General features: G+C 39.1%; 1 protein-coding gene across 1 annotated transcript; it reads right to left on the bottom strand.

Annotated features, from left to right (window-relative positions):
* Nucleotides 1-3919: 3919 nt before the first annotated feature.
* Nucleotides 3920-16487, bottom strand: LOC133548857 (peptidase M20 domain-containing protein 2-like). The gene is given in 9 exon segments (XM_061893792.1): nucleotides 3920-4338; nucleotides 4447-4554; nucleotides 9130-9256; nucleotides 9534-9688; nucleotides 12421-12563; nucleotides 12638-12732; nucleotides 12734-12799; nucleotides 16111-16407; nucleotides 16461-16487. Coding segments are annotated over 9 exon segments (1149 nt in total). The 3' UTR covers nucleotides 3920-4207.
* Between the last annotated feature and the right edge of the window lie 947 nt (nucleotides 16488-17434).

The following is a 17434-nucleotide window of genomic DNA, read 5'->3' as shown; positions in this document are numbered from 1 at the left end:
CTTGTGTTTTTCATCATTTAATGACTTCTTCCTTCTTCTTTATTATTGGGGACAATTCACCAAATTGGTGCCATTTGCTTGTTTTTGTTGCCCTAAACAAGATTTAGTTTTAGTTCAATCCAATATGTTCAATAGTCACGTGTTTATATTCCAGATAGTGTCCAAAGTTTATATAAAAAAAAGTGAAAAAAATATGTTCATAGGTCAAAGGACCGTAACACAACACTTTGATTGGCAATCAGTAACCACACACTATGGTTGGCAATCAGTAACGCAACACTTCAATTGTCAATCAGTAACCAAACACTATGATTGGCAATCAGTAACCAAACACTGTGATTAGCAATCAGTAACACAACACTTCAATTGTCAATCAGTAACCAAACACTATGATTGGCAATTAGGGCTGTATGATAACAAACAGGGCTGTGATGATAATGTTTGTGTTTAATGTGTACAAAGCTGCACGGCCAGTTAACATTTAAATGTCCTCCAATAAACACACAAGGTTGGTCAGGTATTTTAGCGAAGAAAGGTAAACATGTTAAGCACACGTCAGCACACACGCCAGACATGCATAATAAGTGTCCTTAATTAAACAGCATTGCAGTCTAAAACTTTTGTCAATTCAAACAAGTATCAAATAATTAACTGCCTATTTCTTACAGATGAACTTAACTTAATGAATTATTGTGGCTACCAGACGTCGTCCAACAAACAACGACCGCTCCACCTCAACTTAAAGACAGCATAAAACCATTCCAGGCGGTTAATAATAACTAGGTTAGTGTTTTTTATACCGACCATTGTCCTCTGTTTGACTGACTACACTTGGTCAAACCTTTTAGAAACATTCCACATTACAAAATAATAAGAATATGTATTTTTCGTCCTGATGTCGTATCGGATCAATGTCGATATTGGCCAATACGCAAGGCACTAATTGGTGAAAAAGTTGTATCGAGACGATCCCTAATATAAAATATACTTTTAAATAGTTTTTAATAAACATGTAATCAACTCAACCTACAGGATTATCAGGAATGTCGTGTGAAACACGTAATCTAAGATGTGTGAGATGTTGTGCGATGTTTTTTTTTTTTTTAAAAAGGAACATTATCACAGTTTCAGAAGGGTTAAAACCAATAAAAATCAGTTCGCAGTGGCTTATTTTATTTTTCAAAGTTTTTTTCAAAATTTTACCCATCATAGAATATCCCGAAAAAAGGCTTTAAAGTGCCTGATTTTCGCTATCTGTGAAGCCATCGTCCCTTTTCCTGTGACGTCATCCAGTGATATACATGCTATCCAGGCGGATAGCACAGCAAGATATAGCGACATTAGCTCGGATTTCAGCGGTTTAAGCGATTCAACAGATTACGCATGTATTGAAACGGATGGTTGGAGTATGGAGGCAGATAGCGAAAATGAAATTGAAGAAGAAACTGAAGCTATTGAGCGAATAGCTATTGACGCTATTCGGCCAAGTCTGCCTTAGCATCGCCGGTAAAATGTGCAGACCAAACGATCGGGACTTTCGCATCTTGTGACACTGGATCAACTTAAATCCGTCGATCGGTAAGTGTTTTTTTGGCATTCAATGTGGGTGGAGGGAAAGGCTGGATGCAAAAATAGCTACAAATGTACATACAGCTAGCCTAAATAGCATGTTAGCCTCGATTAGCTGGCAGTCATGCCGCGGCCAAATATGTCTGATTAGCACATAAGTCAATAACATCAACAAAACTCACCTTTGTGATTTCGTTGACTTTATCGTTGGAAATGCATCTGCAGGATATCCATACATCTCTGTGCCATGTCTGCCTCAGCATCGCCGGTAAAATGTGCAAACCAAACGATCGGGACTTTTGCATTTTGTGACACTGGAGCAACCTAAATCTGTTGATTGGTAAGTGTTTGTTTGGCATTAAATGTGGGTAGAGGGAAAGGCTGGATGCAAATATAGCTACAAATGTACATACAGCTAGCCTAAATAGCATGTTAGCATCGATTAGCATGCCGTGCTAATCGATGCACATTCTACGTAAATCAACTTGAATCCGTCCCTGATCGTGTTGTTACACCCTCTGACAACACACCGACGAGGTATGATGTCTCCAAGGTACGGAAAACAGTCGAAAAAACGGAAAATAACAGAGCTGATTTGACTTGATGTTTATAATGTGTTTGAGAAAATGGCGGTTGACTACATAGGTGGTACAACGTGACGTCATCGCTCCGAGAGCAAATGATAGAAAGACGTTTAATTCGCCAAAATTCACCCTTTTAGAGTTCGGAAATCGGTGAAAACAACATATGGTCTTTTTTCTGCACCATCAAGGTATATATTGACGCTTACATAGGACTGGTGATAATGTTCCCCTTTAACAATGTCAACATTTCCATCAATATTTTTTTTACAAAACACGTAAATACAGTCAAATTCTCATTCTATGAACCAGGACTGTTCAAACCTTTTCCGGTGACAGAAAATTGATACATTTTGTGTATTAAAGATGCTCAAATCAATGTAATATGAGATAGGCTAAAATATTTGAACAAAACATTAGTATCTTAGCTTTGTGTCGGACGAGATTCTGCATTTGTGATCCCACTTATTTGAAAATATTTGCTCCCCCAAAAACATGGCAACACATTTTATTCACCCTAAGTAGATAATGATCTATAAATATGTAATAAGGGGAGTAATCCATGTGTCAACATTTTTATGGGAGCTGGTTGTAACCCCTGTAAATTGTATGGATCTTCTGTATCTTATTACAATTCGACTTTCAAATATGCTAAGCCTCAATAATTTTTTTTAAAAAGCTGCGGGGTAAAAATACACACAAATCTAATATATATATATATATATATATATACACACATATTAGTATATACATGCATTTTAGGGCTGCGAATCTTTGGGTGTCCCACGATTTGATTCAATATCGATTCTTGGGGTCGCGATTCGATAATATATCGATTTTTTTTTTTTTATTCAACTCGATTCTCGATTCAAAATCGATGTTTTTCCGATTCAAAACTATTCTGTATTCATTCAGTACATAGGATTTAAGCAGGATCTACCCCAGTCTGCTGACATGCTAGCTGAGTAGTAGATTTAAAAAAAAAAAAAAAGCTTTTATAAAGGACAACGTTTTATCAACTGATTGCAATCATGTAAATTTGTTTTAACTATTAAACGAACCAAAACTATGACTTATTTTATCTTTGTGAAAACATTGGACACAGTGTGTTGTCAAGCTTATGAGATGCGATGCAAGTGTAAGCCACTGTGACACTATTGTTCTTTTTTTTTATTTTTTATAAATGTCTAATGATAATGTCAATAAGGGATTTTTAAACACTGCTATGCTGAAATTATAACTAATATTGATACTGTTGTTGATAATATTCATTTTTGTTTCACTACTTTTGGTTTGTTCTGTGTCGTGTTTGTGTCTTCTCTCAATTGCTCTGTTTATTGCAGTTCTGAGTGTTGCTGAGTCAGGTTTGGTTTTGGAATTGGATTTCATTGTTGTGGTATTGCTGTGTGGTGGTTTATATATATATATAAAGACCCACAAACAGTGGCCTTTGCTGTAGTAGATGTGATGGCCACGTTATTATCAAGTGAATTAATAAACACCACTCGAGAGGGACAAGCGGTAGAAAATGGATGGATGGTTTAATAAACACCAAACATCAACATCTGTCAAACTGAACCAGACAGGGTTTTTTTTAAAGCTTAAAACAATGTTTATTGTCCTTGTGTTTCAAATTTTAAAAATGGAAATACATGCTTTTTGTTTGACAGTGTCAAAAGTAGTCTATTTATCGTGTGATTATTTAAAAATAAATTAAAACCTCCCCCTACCCTCTGCAGTTGAGTAATGAAAATACAAATATAAGAGTATGTAGTACAAAAATTATTTTAATATTTTAGTATTCAATTCCATAGTGCAGTGTTTGCCTACCTTTTAATGTAATTGAAAATGTACACAAAGCACTTTGATACACACGCTAATTATAAGCCTTCCACCATCTAGTGGAAGAGGACTAAATTATTCTGCTGGTCACAGATACGTGACAGCCATCCATAATGACAAAGGCTACATTATTTGCGGAAGAGAAACAATGTTTTGCAAACCAATTAAGTCAACGAATCCACTGGGATATTCAACTACAAACTACAGCATACAAGTCATTTGATGCCTGCCTGAGCAAAGTCGTCATTCACTTGCCTCAGCAAACGTGGGCTGCAGAGAACATCCACAGCTGTCATCGCCAGAGCCTTGGCGACCCTCAGGGTGTGCATCTGGGCGTCTTCGGAGTCTGGCACAGCAAGGAGGAGGAGGAGGAGATGCTTAGGAAATAAACAAGTCGAAACATCAAAATGACCATCTGGGCTGAAACGGAGAACAACAACGTGTGCGATTCTACCTGCCGCCTCTGCAAATGCCTCAGTGTGGTTAAACACGTCCGTGGCGATGGAGAAAATGGGATGGATACCAGGGATCTCGTATGACACGTTGCCAAAGTCTGTGGAAGCTGCCAAAGGTGACAAATGGATGGCTGTCATTTACTGAGATGGCAAACTGTACACACCACAGGCTGTTTAAGGCTTTTACTGAAATCTTTGAAAAACATTGTTTTTTAGAAAATAATTCACTCTCAATAATAACGAACTAAATACTTAATTTTATCTTTTTTGTTTATATCTATTCATAAAGGAAAACTTAAAGGGGAACATTATCACCAGACCTATGTAAGCGTCAATATATACCTTGATGTTGCAGAAAAAAAGACCATATGTTTTAACCGATTTCCGAACTCTAAAAGGGTGAATTTGGTGATTTAAACACCTTTCAATTGTTCGCTGTCGGAGCAATGACCTTTCACCCGTGACGTCACATCGTTAAGCAATAGGCCATTTTCTCAAACACATTACACACACAAGTCAAATCAGCTCTCTTATTTTCCGTTTTTTCGACTGTTTTCCGTACCTTGGAGACATCATGCCTCGTCGGTGTGTTGTCGGAGGGTGTAACAACACGATCAGGGACGGATTCAAGTTGACTTACGTGGAGTGTGCATCGATTAGCACGGCATGCTAATCGATGCTAACATGCTATTTAGGCTAGCTGTATGTACATATTGCATCAATATGCCTCATTTGTAGCTATATTTGCATCCAGCCTTTCCCTCCACCCACATTTAATGCCGAACAAACACAGACCAATCGACAGATTCAAGTGGCACCAGTGTCAAAAGATGCGAAAGTCCCTCGTTTGTTCTGCACATTTTACCGACGATAGCGATGCTACGACAGAGATGTGTGGATATCCTGCGACACTCAAAGCAGATGCATTTCCAACAATAAAGTCAACGAAATCACAAAGGTGAGTTTTGTTGATGTTACTGACTTATGTGCTAATCAGACATATTTGGTCACGGCATGACTGCCAGCAAATCGATGCTAACATGCTATTTAGACTAACTGTTTGTACATTTGTGGCTATATTTGCATCCAGCTTTTCCCTCAACCCATATTTATTGCCAAACAAACACTTACCAATCGACGGATTTAAGTTGCTCCAGTGGTCAAAAGATGCAATCGTTGGTTAGAAGGCGATCGCCGAATTGAATTGCTTGAGCCGCTGAAATCAGAGTCTGAATCCGAGCTAATGTCGCTATATCTTTCTGTTCTATCCACCATGTTTGTTTGTATTGGCGTCAAGCAGTGACGTCACAGTAAATTGGACGGCTGGATTTACAGAGAGCGAAAATCAGGCACTTTAAAGCCTTTTTTCGGGATATTCCATGATGGGTAAAATTTCGAAAAAAACTTCGAAAAATAAAATAAGCCACTGGGAACTGATTTTTGTTGGTTTTAACCCTTCTGAAATTGTGATAATGTTCCCCTTTAAATATCACATAGAGGTGTCAAATTCATGTTCACCGAGGGCAGTTATGTTTGGCCCCAGAGGGCCGCGTCTAACAGTGAATACTATTATTACACAATTTAATGCATTTTATGAGTAGATTTTTTTCAAATTAAAATGTCAAAAAATATATAGTAAGTTGCAATAATTTCACCTCAAAATGTAGTGTATATTACTGTAAATGGAAAAACAGTACTGCTGTTTTTATGGTTAAAAAAGGTAGCTCCGATGCCAGAATTTAACTGTAAAATTGACATTATAGCGGTATAGCTCGGTTGGTAGAGCGGCCATGCCAGCAACTTGAGGGTTGCAGGTTCGATCCCCGCTTCTGCCATCCTAGTCACTGCCGTTGTGTCTTTGGGCAAGACACTTTACCCACCTGCTCTCAGTGCCACCCACACTGGTTTAAAAAATGTAACTTAGATATTGGGTTTCACTATGTAAAGCGCTTTGAGTCACTTTGAGAAAAGGGCTATATAAATATAATTCACTTCACTTAGTTTTATTTTTACTGTAATTAAAAAATATTGCAATTTTACAGTAACATTTTGGCACCTCAGCTGCCAGTATTTTTTTTTTTTTGGCTGCAATGAAAAATGCTGTAAAAACCACAGTAAATTTCACAATTTTACCATGAAATCTATTGCTACTTTTTCATCGCACAATTTGATGGATAACTTGCTTTGAAACCATTATTATTAGTGTTTACTTCTATTCAAAAAATGGTTTCAATATTTAATAATATATTTTTGCATAATTAAACAATATTTAAGTTAACATAATTTGCGATTACATGGAGTAGAAAGACAAAATATATTTAGTAAGAAAAGTTACTGATAAGTTATTGATAAGTATAGTTTCCAGGCTTTCGAGGGCCAAATAAAATTAAGTACTGGGCCACGTCATTGAGTTTAACACCTGTGACATAGAGTCTTTCAGAACCTGCAGAAAACACACATTTTTTATATTTTTTTTAAAAAGGAAAACAATTTCAAATTAAATGTACAAGAACAAGAATAAAGTCCAAATTTTAGGAAAAGAGTAGTAATATTATTGACAACAAACCTGTAATGTTAAAATTGCTATTTTATGAGAACAAAGTCAAATATTAGGAGAATAAAGAAATTGTACACGACAAAAAATCATACTTTGACGAGAATTAACTTGAAATATTTGGAGAATAACGTTATGACATAAAGAAAAAAAAGTCAGTCTTACAGGAAAAAAAAAAAGTCATAATTTTACTAGTAAAAGTATTAAAGACGGCGTGGCGCAATTGGGAGAGTGGCCATGCCAGCAACCTGAGGGTTCTTGGTTCAATCCCCACCTTCTACCAACCTTGTCACGTCCGTTGTGTCCTTGAGCAAGACACTTCACCCTTGCTCCTGATGGGTCGTGGTTAGCGCCGTGCAAGGCAGCTCCCGCCATCAGTGTGTGAATGTGTGTGTGAATGTGGAAGTAGTGTCAAAGCGCTTTGAGTACCTCGAAGGTAGAAAAGCGCTATGCAAGTATAACCCATTTACCATTTAGATGAGAATCTTTGGGCACCTCATGATTAAATCCGATTCAGATTCTTGGGGCGACGAATCCATTCAGATTTGATTCTTTATTCAAAACTGATTCTTGCAATGTATTATTTGGTGTTTTAGTTATGATAAACCTTTTCGAAACAGGTTATAGGTTACAAAACGTCCTTTTGGTATGATGTGTATGCACTTACCAGTAAGCATGGAGAGGGCCTAAAAACATCCATCCATTTTCTACCGCTTATTCCCAGCGGGGGGTGCTGGTGCCTATCTCAGCTACAATCGGGCGGAAGGCGGGGTACACCCTGGACAAGTCGCCACCTCATAGCAAGGCCAACACAGATCATACTTGCCAACTCTCCCGGATTTTTCGGTAGACTCCCGAAATTCAGCACCTCTCCCAAAAACCTCCCGGAAGAAATTTTCTTCCGGACCTGAGTGGGGACAGCCTTTTTTCACATCCGCTTTCCCACCATATAAACAGCTTTCCTGCCCAACCACCTTACAACATCTACGGATTTGAATAAAAAACTGCACACACAAGGAGACAGAAGAACGAGGAAGTTACAGCCATGGCGACGCCGTCTGTGATAGAGTGATCTATGTTGTCTGTTGCCATCTCCTGGTGAATGTTGGCTATAGCGTTATGGGGTTGCTTTTTGATTGGCCAACGATTTACATGGTGTTGGGCACCTGACAGCAAGTGAGGGAGTCTGTTCTGAAGCCCACAGTAAAGAGACATAACTTCATCACCTCGACTGGTTATTGACTCCAACCCAATATATTAGACCGTCGACGAGCAAAATGAAATAAATAAATGACAGAACAAAGGTTACTCAAATAGTGAAAGGTAAGTGTAGTTTTTTTTAGTAACCAGCAAGCACAGTACAGTTAGTAGAACAACTGTGTTTTTATTACTGTGTATTTGATAGGTGCCGTCTGAAATTCAACTATTTATTTTATTTATATATATACAATAAAAACAATATATAAAGCTAGAATTCACTGAAAGTCAAGTATTTCATACATACATATATATATATATATATATATATTTATATATAAATATATATATGAAATATCTGCAATGAGGTGGCGACTTGTCCAGGGTGTACGCTGCCTTCCGCCCAATTGTAGCTGAGATAGGCACCAGCACCCCCCGCGACCCCAAAGAGAATAAACGGATGAAAATGGATGGATGGATATATGAAATATATATGAAATACTCGAGTTGGTGAATTGTAGAAGTAAATATAGTCCTCCCCTATTAACCACGCCCCCCGCCACAACCACGCCTCCTCCCCACCCCCCCCACCTCCCGAATCGGAGGTCTCAAGGTTGGCAAGTATGACACAGATAGACAGACAACATTCACACTCACATTCACACACTAGGGCCAATTTAGTGTTGCCAATCAACCTATCCCCAGGTGCATGTCTTTGGAAGTGGGAGGAAGCCGTAGTACCCGGAGGGAACCCACACATTCACGGGGAAAACATGCAAACTCCACACAGAAAGATCCCGAGCCCGGGATTGAACCCAGGACTTCTCAGGACCTTCGTATTGTGAGGCAGACGCATTAACCCCTCTTGCACCGTGCTGCCCTGCTAAAAAAAACTATTAACTAAAAACAAAAAATGTATTTTTTTACCTACCAGCGAATTTGGTGGGATTTTTGGTGAACTGGATCCCTAAGGCTGTTCCGTTATCTTCATAGAGCTTTGCCAGTGTGGCGTTGGGCACGATGTTCAAATAGGTGTTGCCTGGGTAACTTATCGCCAGCTAAACAAGGCAAAGAAAAAGTATGAATAGTGAAGAAGTAATAGAGGTATACAGTGTACTGTATTTGTATTACAGTGATTGTATACAAGAAGAAAAACGACATGTTTCTCTGGGTCATTCTGCAATATCAACACTTAGAGGTAACATTTTTTCTCCACATGAGATACGTCACTTTGCATATTAATTGGTCCATTTCCTAGTTGAATAAAGGTTCCTACTGCATGTGTATACTCTCCATTAAGTGTTAAATCCTGCATAGGACTTTATGTCTGCTTACTTCACAGCTGCTCGCCATGGCAGCAGCCCGGAGGAAAGCCTCCACTTTGGCCTTCAGCTCAACAACCTCCTTAAACGTGGGAGCAAGTAGACAATATTGTAGCTCTGAGTAGTCAGGGGTGATGTTGGCCTTTACCCCTCCGTGTTTGATGATGCCTGAGGGAGAAGGTGCATGCTGGTCACCCAAACTCATTACCATTACCGCATCAAAACATTCATCACTTCTATACCACTTATACTTATTAGCGTTATGGTGGCAATATTTTATAATGTTTATTTGATTAATATTAATAATGAAAATACCTCACAAATTGGGGCTTGCCCTCTTTGGCAGTAAATATATTTTCCGATCGGGGGTTTATCAAGTAGCTTCTCATATTGCTATATGACTAAATACAAACCCTGTTTCCATATGAGTTGGGAAATAGTGTTAGATGTAAATATAAACGGAATACAATGATTTGCAAATCATTTTCAACCCATATTCAATTGATTGCACTACAAATACAAGATATTTGATGTTCAAACTCCTAAACTTTTTTTTTTTTTTGAAAATAATAATCAACTTAGAATTTCATGGCTGCAACACGTGCCAAAGTAGTTGGGAAAGGGCATGTTCACCACTGTGTTACATCACCCTTTCTTTTACAAAACTCAATAAACGTTTGGGAACTGAGGAAACTAATTGTTGAAGCTTTGAAAGTGGAATTCTTTCCCATTCTTGTTTTATGTAGAGCTTTAGTCGTTCAACAGTCCGGGGTATCCGCTTTCGGTTTTTACGCTTCATAATGCGCCACACATTTTCGATGGGAGACTGGTCTGGACTGCAGGCGGGCCAGGAAAGTAACCGCACTCTTTTATTACGAAACCACGCTGACAGTGGTTTTACGAAGTGTTCCTGAGCCCATGTGGTGATATCCTTTACACACTGATGTCGGTTTTTGATGCAGTACCGCCTGAGGGATCAAATGTCCGTAATATCATCACTTACGTGCAGTGATTTCTCCAGATTCTCTGAAACTTTTGATGATTTTACAGACCGTAGATGTTGAAATCCCTAAATTCCTTGCAATAGCTCGTTGAGAAATGTTGTTCTAAAACTGTTTGACGATTTGCTTACAAAGTGGTGACTCTCGCCCCATATTTGTTTGTGAATTACTTTCATGGAAGCTGCTTTTATACCCAATCATGGCACCCACCTGTTCCCAATTAGCATGCACACTTGTGGGATGTTCCAAATAAGTGTTTGATGAGCATTTCTCAACTTTATCAGTATTTATTGCCACCTTTCCCAACGTCTTTGTCACGTGTTGCTGCAAAAAATTTCAAAAGTTAATGATTATTTGCAAAAAAAAATGTTTATCAGTTTGAACATCTTTGTAGCATATTCAACTGATATGGGTTGAAAACGATTTGCAAATCATTGTATTCCGTTTATATTTACATCTAACACAATTTCCCAACTCATATGGAAACGGGGTTTGTAATGCATAATGTTTGTGTTCAATTACCCTAAACATTCTCGCCACTTCATCTTACACACTATTAAATTTTTGGTCTTTTTTTGGTGGATGTATGCCACAATAATATCGTGCCATGAGATTTTGATAAATTTAGGTCCCTATCAATCAAGGACACTTTTATATGCATAGCTTGTGTGCTTAGCTGTTGTAAAGCTACTCACCCTTAAGAAATTCATCACAACATCCGGTTTCGGTAAGCAAAGTCTTTTTTCGGCGGCCAAATCTTTGGTGCGTCACTAGTCAATAGTGCACAAATAATAGGATATTGTTACGGCGGGGTTGCAGCTTGCTGCAAGGTTCGTTCCCCCGGGATGCAAACGGAACACTCCGGACAGGACTTGCAGGTGGGAACATGATTTAATTCTCAGAACAAAATCAAAACACCACCAAGAACAGAAAACAAGTCGAAAGAAAACACGTGCCAATCGCACTCGAAGCTAAAAACTTAGCATGGGCTGGAGACAAGCAAAACTTACGTAACAGGAACGTGAAGCAAACAAAGAAGCCAGGACGAGAAGTGAATAAATAGCTCTCTGATTAGTGGTCGACTGCAGGTGAGCGTGCCGACCACTAAACCAGAGGCAGGTGAACCAAATTAATCCCCATAGAAACCAAAACAAACCCAGAGGTGCACAAAACAGGAACTAAGGGTGTCCAAAAATAACAGAACATAACAAAAACATGATCCGGGCCATGGATCATGACAGATATATGTAATATATGAAAATATATTTTGATTCCAAACAAATAGCGATTGTTGAAGGACGGGAATTGACGCTGTGGCGAATTTGCTTACATGTTACGTACATTGCGTACGTTGTTTACGTAAGTGAGTTAAAAAATAAAGTTTGTCGATCCACGCTGATGACTGTGTCTGTCTCCATAAAAAGATTAGAACCCTCCCAAATATACAGTACAGGCCAAAGGTTTGGACACACCCTCTCATTCAATTTGTTTTCATGACTATTTACTTTGTAGATTGTCACTGAAGGCATCAAAACTACGAATGAACACATGTGGAGTTATGTACTTCACAAAAAATGTGAAATAACTGAAAACATGTTTTTCAGTCATTTGCTCTGATTCCTGCTTTGCACACTCTTGGCATTCTCTTGATGAGCTTCAAGAGGTAGTCACCTGAAATGGTTTTCACTTCACAGGTGTGCCTTATCAGGCTTGATTAGTGGAATTTCTTGCTTTCTCAATGGGGCGGAGACCATCAGTTGTGTTGTGAATGAGAACGTGTGTAGTAACACCACCACTTTTTGCGGTACAAACCACACGCTACAACAGAATTAGAATCAGAAAACAGCAGACTTTTGAACCATGGACCAAGACGGACAAAAATGCATACTCGATGCTCACCTTGGAAGGTGCTTCCGGGCTTGAGCTGAGGCCTCAGCACGGTGAGATTGCTGTAAGCCTGCACGGCGGCGTCCAAGGCATTCATGCCCATCCATGGAAAGGCGGAAGCCTGACTAGCTTTCCTGTGGTACTTTACCAACATCCTCGGTTTGAAGAAAAAAAAAAAATGTCAGGCTCGCAGTGAATGAAGAATGACAATAAAGTGTGCAAATAGAACACAGCAACTTGTTGGGTGACTGTCAGACTAGAGGAGAACGCCACGTCCTCCACAGCAGGATGGGCGTTGAAGAACAGGTGGATGTCTTCAAAGGCTTCCCGCCTCCAGCAGCTGGATCTTTCGTCCATGGTCTTCCTCTGATGAAGTTCCCAGGATGGTCACCTGGTTTAAGTGTGAGTATATTAATGACACTTTTCATAAATTTACTTTTTATTGAGGCCCAAATGCAATTATGGCGGCCCTCTGAGGGTAACTTGTCAGATATAAATATCCATCCATCCGTCCATTTTTCTACCGCTCATCCCCTTTTCGGGTCGCGGGGGGCACTGGCGCCTATCTCAGCTACAATCTGGCGGAAGGCGGGGTACACCCTGGACAAGTCGCCACCTCATCAAAGGCCAACACAGATAGACAGACAACATTCACACTCACATTCACACACTAGGGCCAATTTAGTGTTGCCAATCAACCTATCCCCAGGTGCATGTCTTTGGAAGTGGGAGGAAGCCGGAGTACTCGCAGGGAACCCACGCATTCACGGGGAGGACATGCAAACTCCACACAGAAAGATCCCGAGCCTGGGATCGAACCCTGGACTGCAGGACCTTAAACATTCATAATAGCCTCGTAACACAATTTGCATAGGCAACTGTTTTGATCATTACATGTTTTACTAACAGATTGATGGATAACTTGCTTTGAAATTGTATTTCAAAGTGACACGTACATATTTAAGTATTTATGTTTGATAACCAAAAAAAATGCTTGGGACTTTAAGGATTTTAAGTGTGCTTTACAGTCCGGAAAATAGGGTAAATAATGTGGCGGGGCACATTAAATGACGTCGCGGCAAAAATTTCAATAAATACTGAGGGCTGTGAATCTTAGGAAACAATGCGATTCGATTCTCGGAAGTAACGATGCGATTCAGAATCGATTCTTGATTCAAAACGATTCTCGATTCAAAATCAATACATTTAAATAAATAAATAAATAAATGGGCTGTACTTGTATAGCGCTTTTCTACCTTCAAGGTACTCAAAGCGCATTTCATGAACAACAGATGACAGCTCCATGATTACATTCCTCCATAAAATAGAAAAACAGCTCTCATAAATTTCTATATTATTTAAAAGAAAAGTGGTTTTGTTTCGTAAAATTCTACTTGGGGCCTATTCATAAAACCTGTTCATGTTAAAAATTAATGAAAAAAGAAAATAAAAAAAAATACTTTAATACTTAATTGAAAAATACTCTTACAATAGAAAAATATGTAATAATGAGTCGTTATTTTTCAATTATGCTGTATATTATTTTATTTTGTATGAGCAAAAAAAACATATCAATGTGGACCTACTCGCAACCCCTTGTGTAGTTTTAATGTGGTATTTGGAGATGGAAGTTTGAGAAGAAATACAAAATATTTAAATTTGTCAAGCCGGGATTGTTTTTGCTTCCTCGATGCAGAGATGATGTGGTACGAGTCAGGCATGAATGTGAGTACATATTTATTAATTACAAAAATACAAAAAGGCAAACAAAGGACACGCTCGGTGGCGGCTAATAACCTATACTAAAACTTCAACAAAAACAGATCAATGGCATGGCTATCTATAAATAAACAAAAGATGCTAACAACGATACTCAATAAACCAAAAACTTGCACTTTAGGCGAAAAATACACAGCTCTTACGTGGCGGGGTCCAGAGGGTTAGCAACGTGGCAAGGCTGTCACGCCTGTGGTTCCTGTTTTGTTTTGGTCATGCTATGTTTAGTTTTTTGGACATTTAGTTCTGTTTTGCATTTCCTTGTTTGTCTTACCATGCCAACTGATTTAGTTTTCTGTCATGTCTGATCATGAGTTTTGTTTGGCCATATTACCCTGAGCATCCTCAATCTCATCTGTTTTCAAAGCTAAGTAGTGTCTGGCCTGGTTAGTACTTGGATGGGAGACTGCCTAGGAATACCGGGTGCTTTTGACATTTGGACTCTAAGTTCCTTTTTTTTTCACTCCCTGTTTTGTTACCATGACGACCAATCAGTTCACCTGTCTTGTCTCACACCTGTTTTCACTTATCATGTTCATTATTTAAGCCACAGTTACCAGGTAGTCAGTCTGGCAACATCACCTCATTCACGCCCTCGATTTTCTGCTTCATGCCTTGCAATGCGGTCCATTTTGTCCACGTAAGTTTTTGTTATTCATGCCACTGCGCAAGTGTTTTTGTTTCATGTTTGTAGTTTATAGCCTTTGTGCTAGTCTTTTGTTTCATTGCCCAGTTTTTTGTTCCGCCATTGTGCGCGCTTTTTGTTGGTTCCTGTTTTTAGTTTTAGTGTTAAAATAAAGATGTCTTTACCTTCACGCCGTTTCCACTCCATTCGCTTTGCACCTTGGGAAAACAAACCAAGACTAAGTCCAAGCCTGACAAAGGCGTGAAGGTTTGTACGAAAAATGCAGGCATGAAGGCATGAGGCAGAATGCAAAGTACCCAGAACGATGAACAGAAAGCAAGTGACATAAATAGTGGCCGTGGTAACCAGAAACAGGTGTGAGAGGCTGATGATCGAGGCGTGACTAGGGGAACCAGGTGGAAACTAATGAGTAGCTATGGTGACCAAGAAAACAAGGAAGTGCAAACGCAAAAAGAGTCCAGAAAACAAAACAAAACATGATCAAACATAAAACCAGATTAACAGGCATGACAACATTATTATAATGATGATAGATGGATCCGAATTAATTTCAAATCTCCAAAATTCAAGTTGGCACGAATACACATTTCCGTTTTTGTGGATTCAGTCTCTGTCTTTACTCTATACAACACTAGCATTAAAACAGGAGTTCAGAACATTTAGATTCTCTCATTCCATTAAAAACAAAGAAATAAAAACGAATTTGTTTCTCCTATTATGGAATATATGACATTTTAACCTGACAGTATTATCATTTGTAAGTTAATAGTTATTCTTAAAGTTGATTCTTTTGGGGTCCCTCTTGCAACTGGAGCAAACTCCTTGTAGCGTTGCCGTGCATCAGTTATGAGTGAGTGCAACAGGAAATATAATATGCAAATATGTCTTCCAGGGACAAACAAAAAGCGCTCTTCATTCTATTGAGTAATGTGAAGACAGCCCAGGTCTCCATGGCAACATTTGAAGAACGCAATTGGCTCTTGATGCAAGGACACATGATTCTTTTTCATAATTTGATGGTACTCTCTTGCTCTTTAATAACTTGCAGATTCTTCGCATTTTTCATTTCTTAACGGTCACTGAGGAGTTTGTCTCGACCATGACAACGCTCACTCATTCAGTATAAGCACATAAAACATGGCCAACCAGACTTTTTTTCTTAGATGTTATTATAACAGTCTAAATTAATTTGACATTTTTCAGAGGAGAGTGATGTGTCACCCTTCTGTCCGGACGAGGATGACAAGACCAGAAATACATTTCAATGTGTAAAAGTTTACCTTCACTCAGAGAAGAAGTTCCAGAGCGGCTTTCAGACCCCATCCGGCAGCAGCTCCCACCTCAGCGATCAGGTTGTGCCCGCTAGCGTGTCCAATATCAGGCAGGGCGTTGTACTCGCACAGAAAGGCCAAATTCATAACCAGGTCTCCCTCGTTGCCTCCCACCAGACCCCAGCTGGCCTGGGAGGCTGTGGGACTCATGTAAGGACTTTGGACGCTCCAAGACGGGTTTGAGTGGAAAAAGCGCTCCACAGCGTAGGTTTCTTGACCGCCAATTTCGGGATGGGCCCAAAATATCTCGACTCAGGACTGGACAGCTTGTCCTTTGGACGATCTATGCATGACTGGACCCACTTCTTCATCTGCTGGACCTGCATGTTGTATCTAAAGTCTGCAGGACGTGTCAGAACCGGTCGGTCGTTATTGTCTGTTATTTTAACATAAGCACACACTCATTATCTTTTTTTCATTTTCTCAGACAGTCTTAGGAGGCATCCGACAGGTTTTTCCCATGGGAAAGAAAAATAATCTGCTCCGGGGTCAAACGTTTTATTTAAAGTAACGTTTCAACATTCTTGAATACCACACATATAAATAAATAAGTTTGTTATTATAAATGGTGAAAAAAACACAGTCTAAGTCTGGAGTGTGCAAACTTCTTCCACCGAGGGCCACATATCAAAAACTGAGAGAATGCTTTGTATGATTTTCTTTGGTACATTTTGTTCATTTAAAAAGCCTGTAGATAACAAAGTAAGTATTGTTAGTGTTACATCTACAAACCCTAAAATTGGTGAAGTTGGCACGTTGTGTAAATCGTAAATAAAAACAGAATACAATGATTTGCAAATACTTTTCAACCTATATTCAATGAAATAGACTGCAAAGACAAGATACATAACGTTCCAATTGAAAAACTTTATTTTTTGCCAATATTAGGTCATTCGGAACTTGATGCCTGCAACGTGTTTCAAGAAAGCTGGTACAAGTGGCAAAAAAGACTGAGAAAGTTGAGGAATGCTCATCAAACACTTATTTGGAACAGCCCATATGTGAACAGGCTAATTGGGAACAGGTGGGTGCCATGATTGGGTATAAAAGCTGCTTCCATGAAATGCTCAGTCATTCACAAACAAGGATGGGGCGAGGGTCACCACTTTGTGAACAAATGCGTGAGCAAATTGTCCAAGAGTTTTAGAACAACATTTCTCAACGACGTATTGTCAGGCATTTCGGGATTTCGCCAGCCACGGTCCGTAATATCATCAAAATGTTAAGAGAATCTGGAGAAATCACTGCACCTAAGCGATGATATTACGGATCT

This window comes from Nerophis ophidion, linkage group LG03 (assembly GCF_033978795.1).
Source record: "Nerophis ophidion isolate RoL-2023_Sa linkage group LG03, RoL_Noph_v1.0, whole genome shotgun sequence".
Lineage (NCBI taxonomy): Eukaryota > Metazoa > Chordata > Actinopteri > Syngnathiformes > Syngnathidae > Nerophis > Nerophis ophidion.
This window is presented reverse-complemented; position numbering and strand designations above follow the sequence as displayed.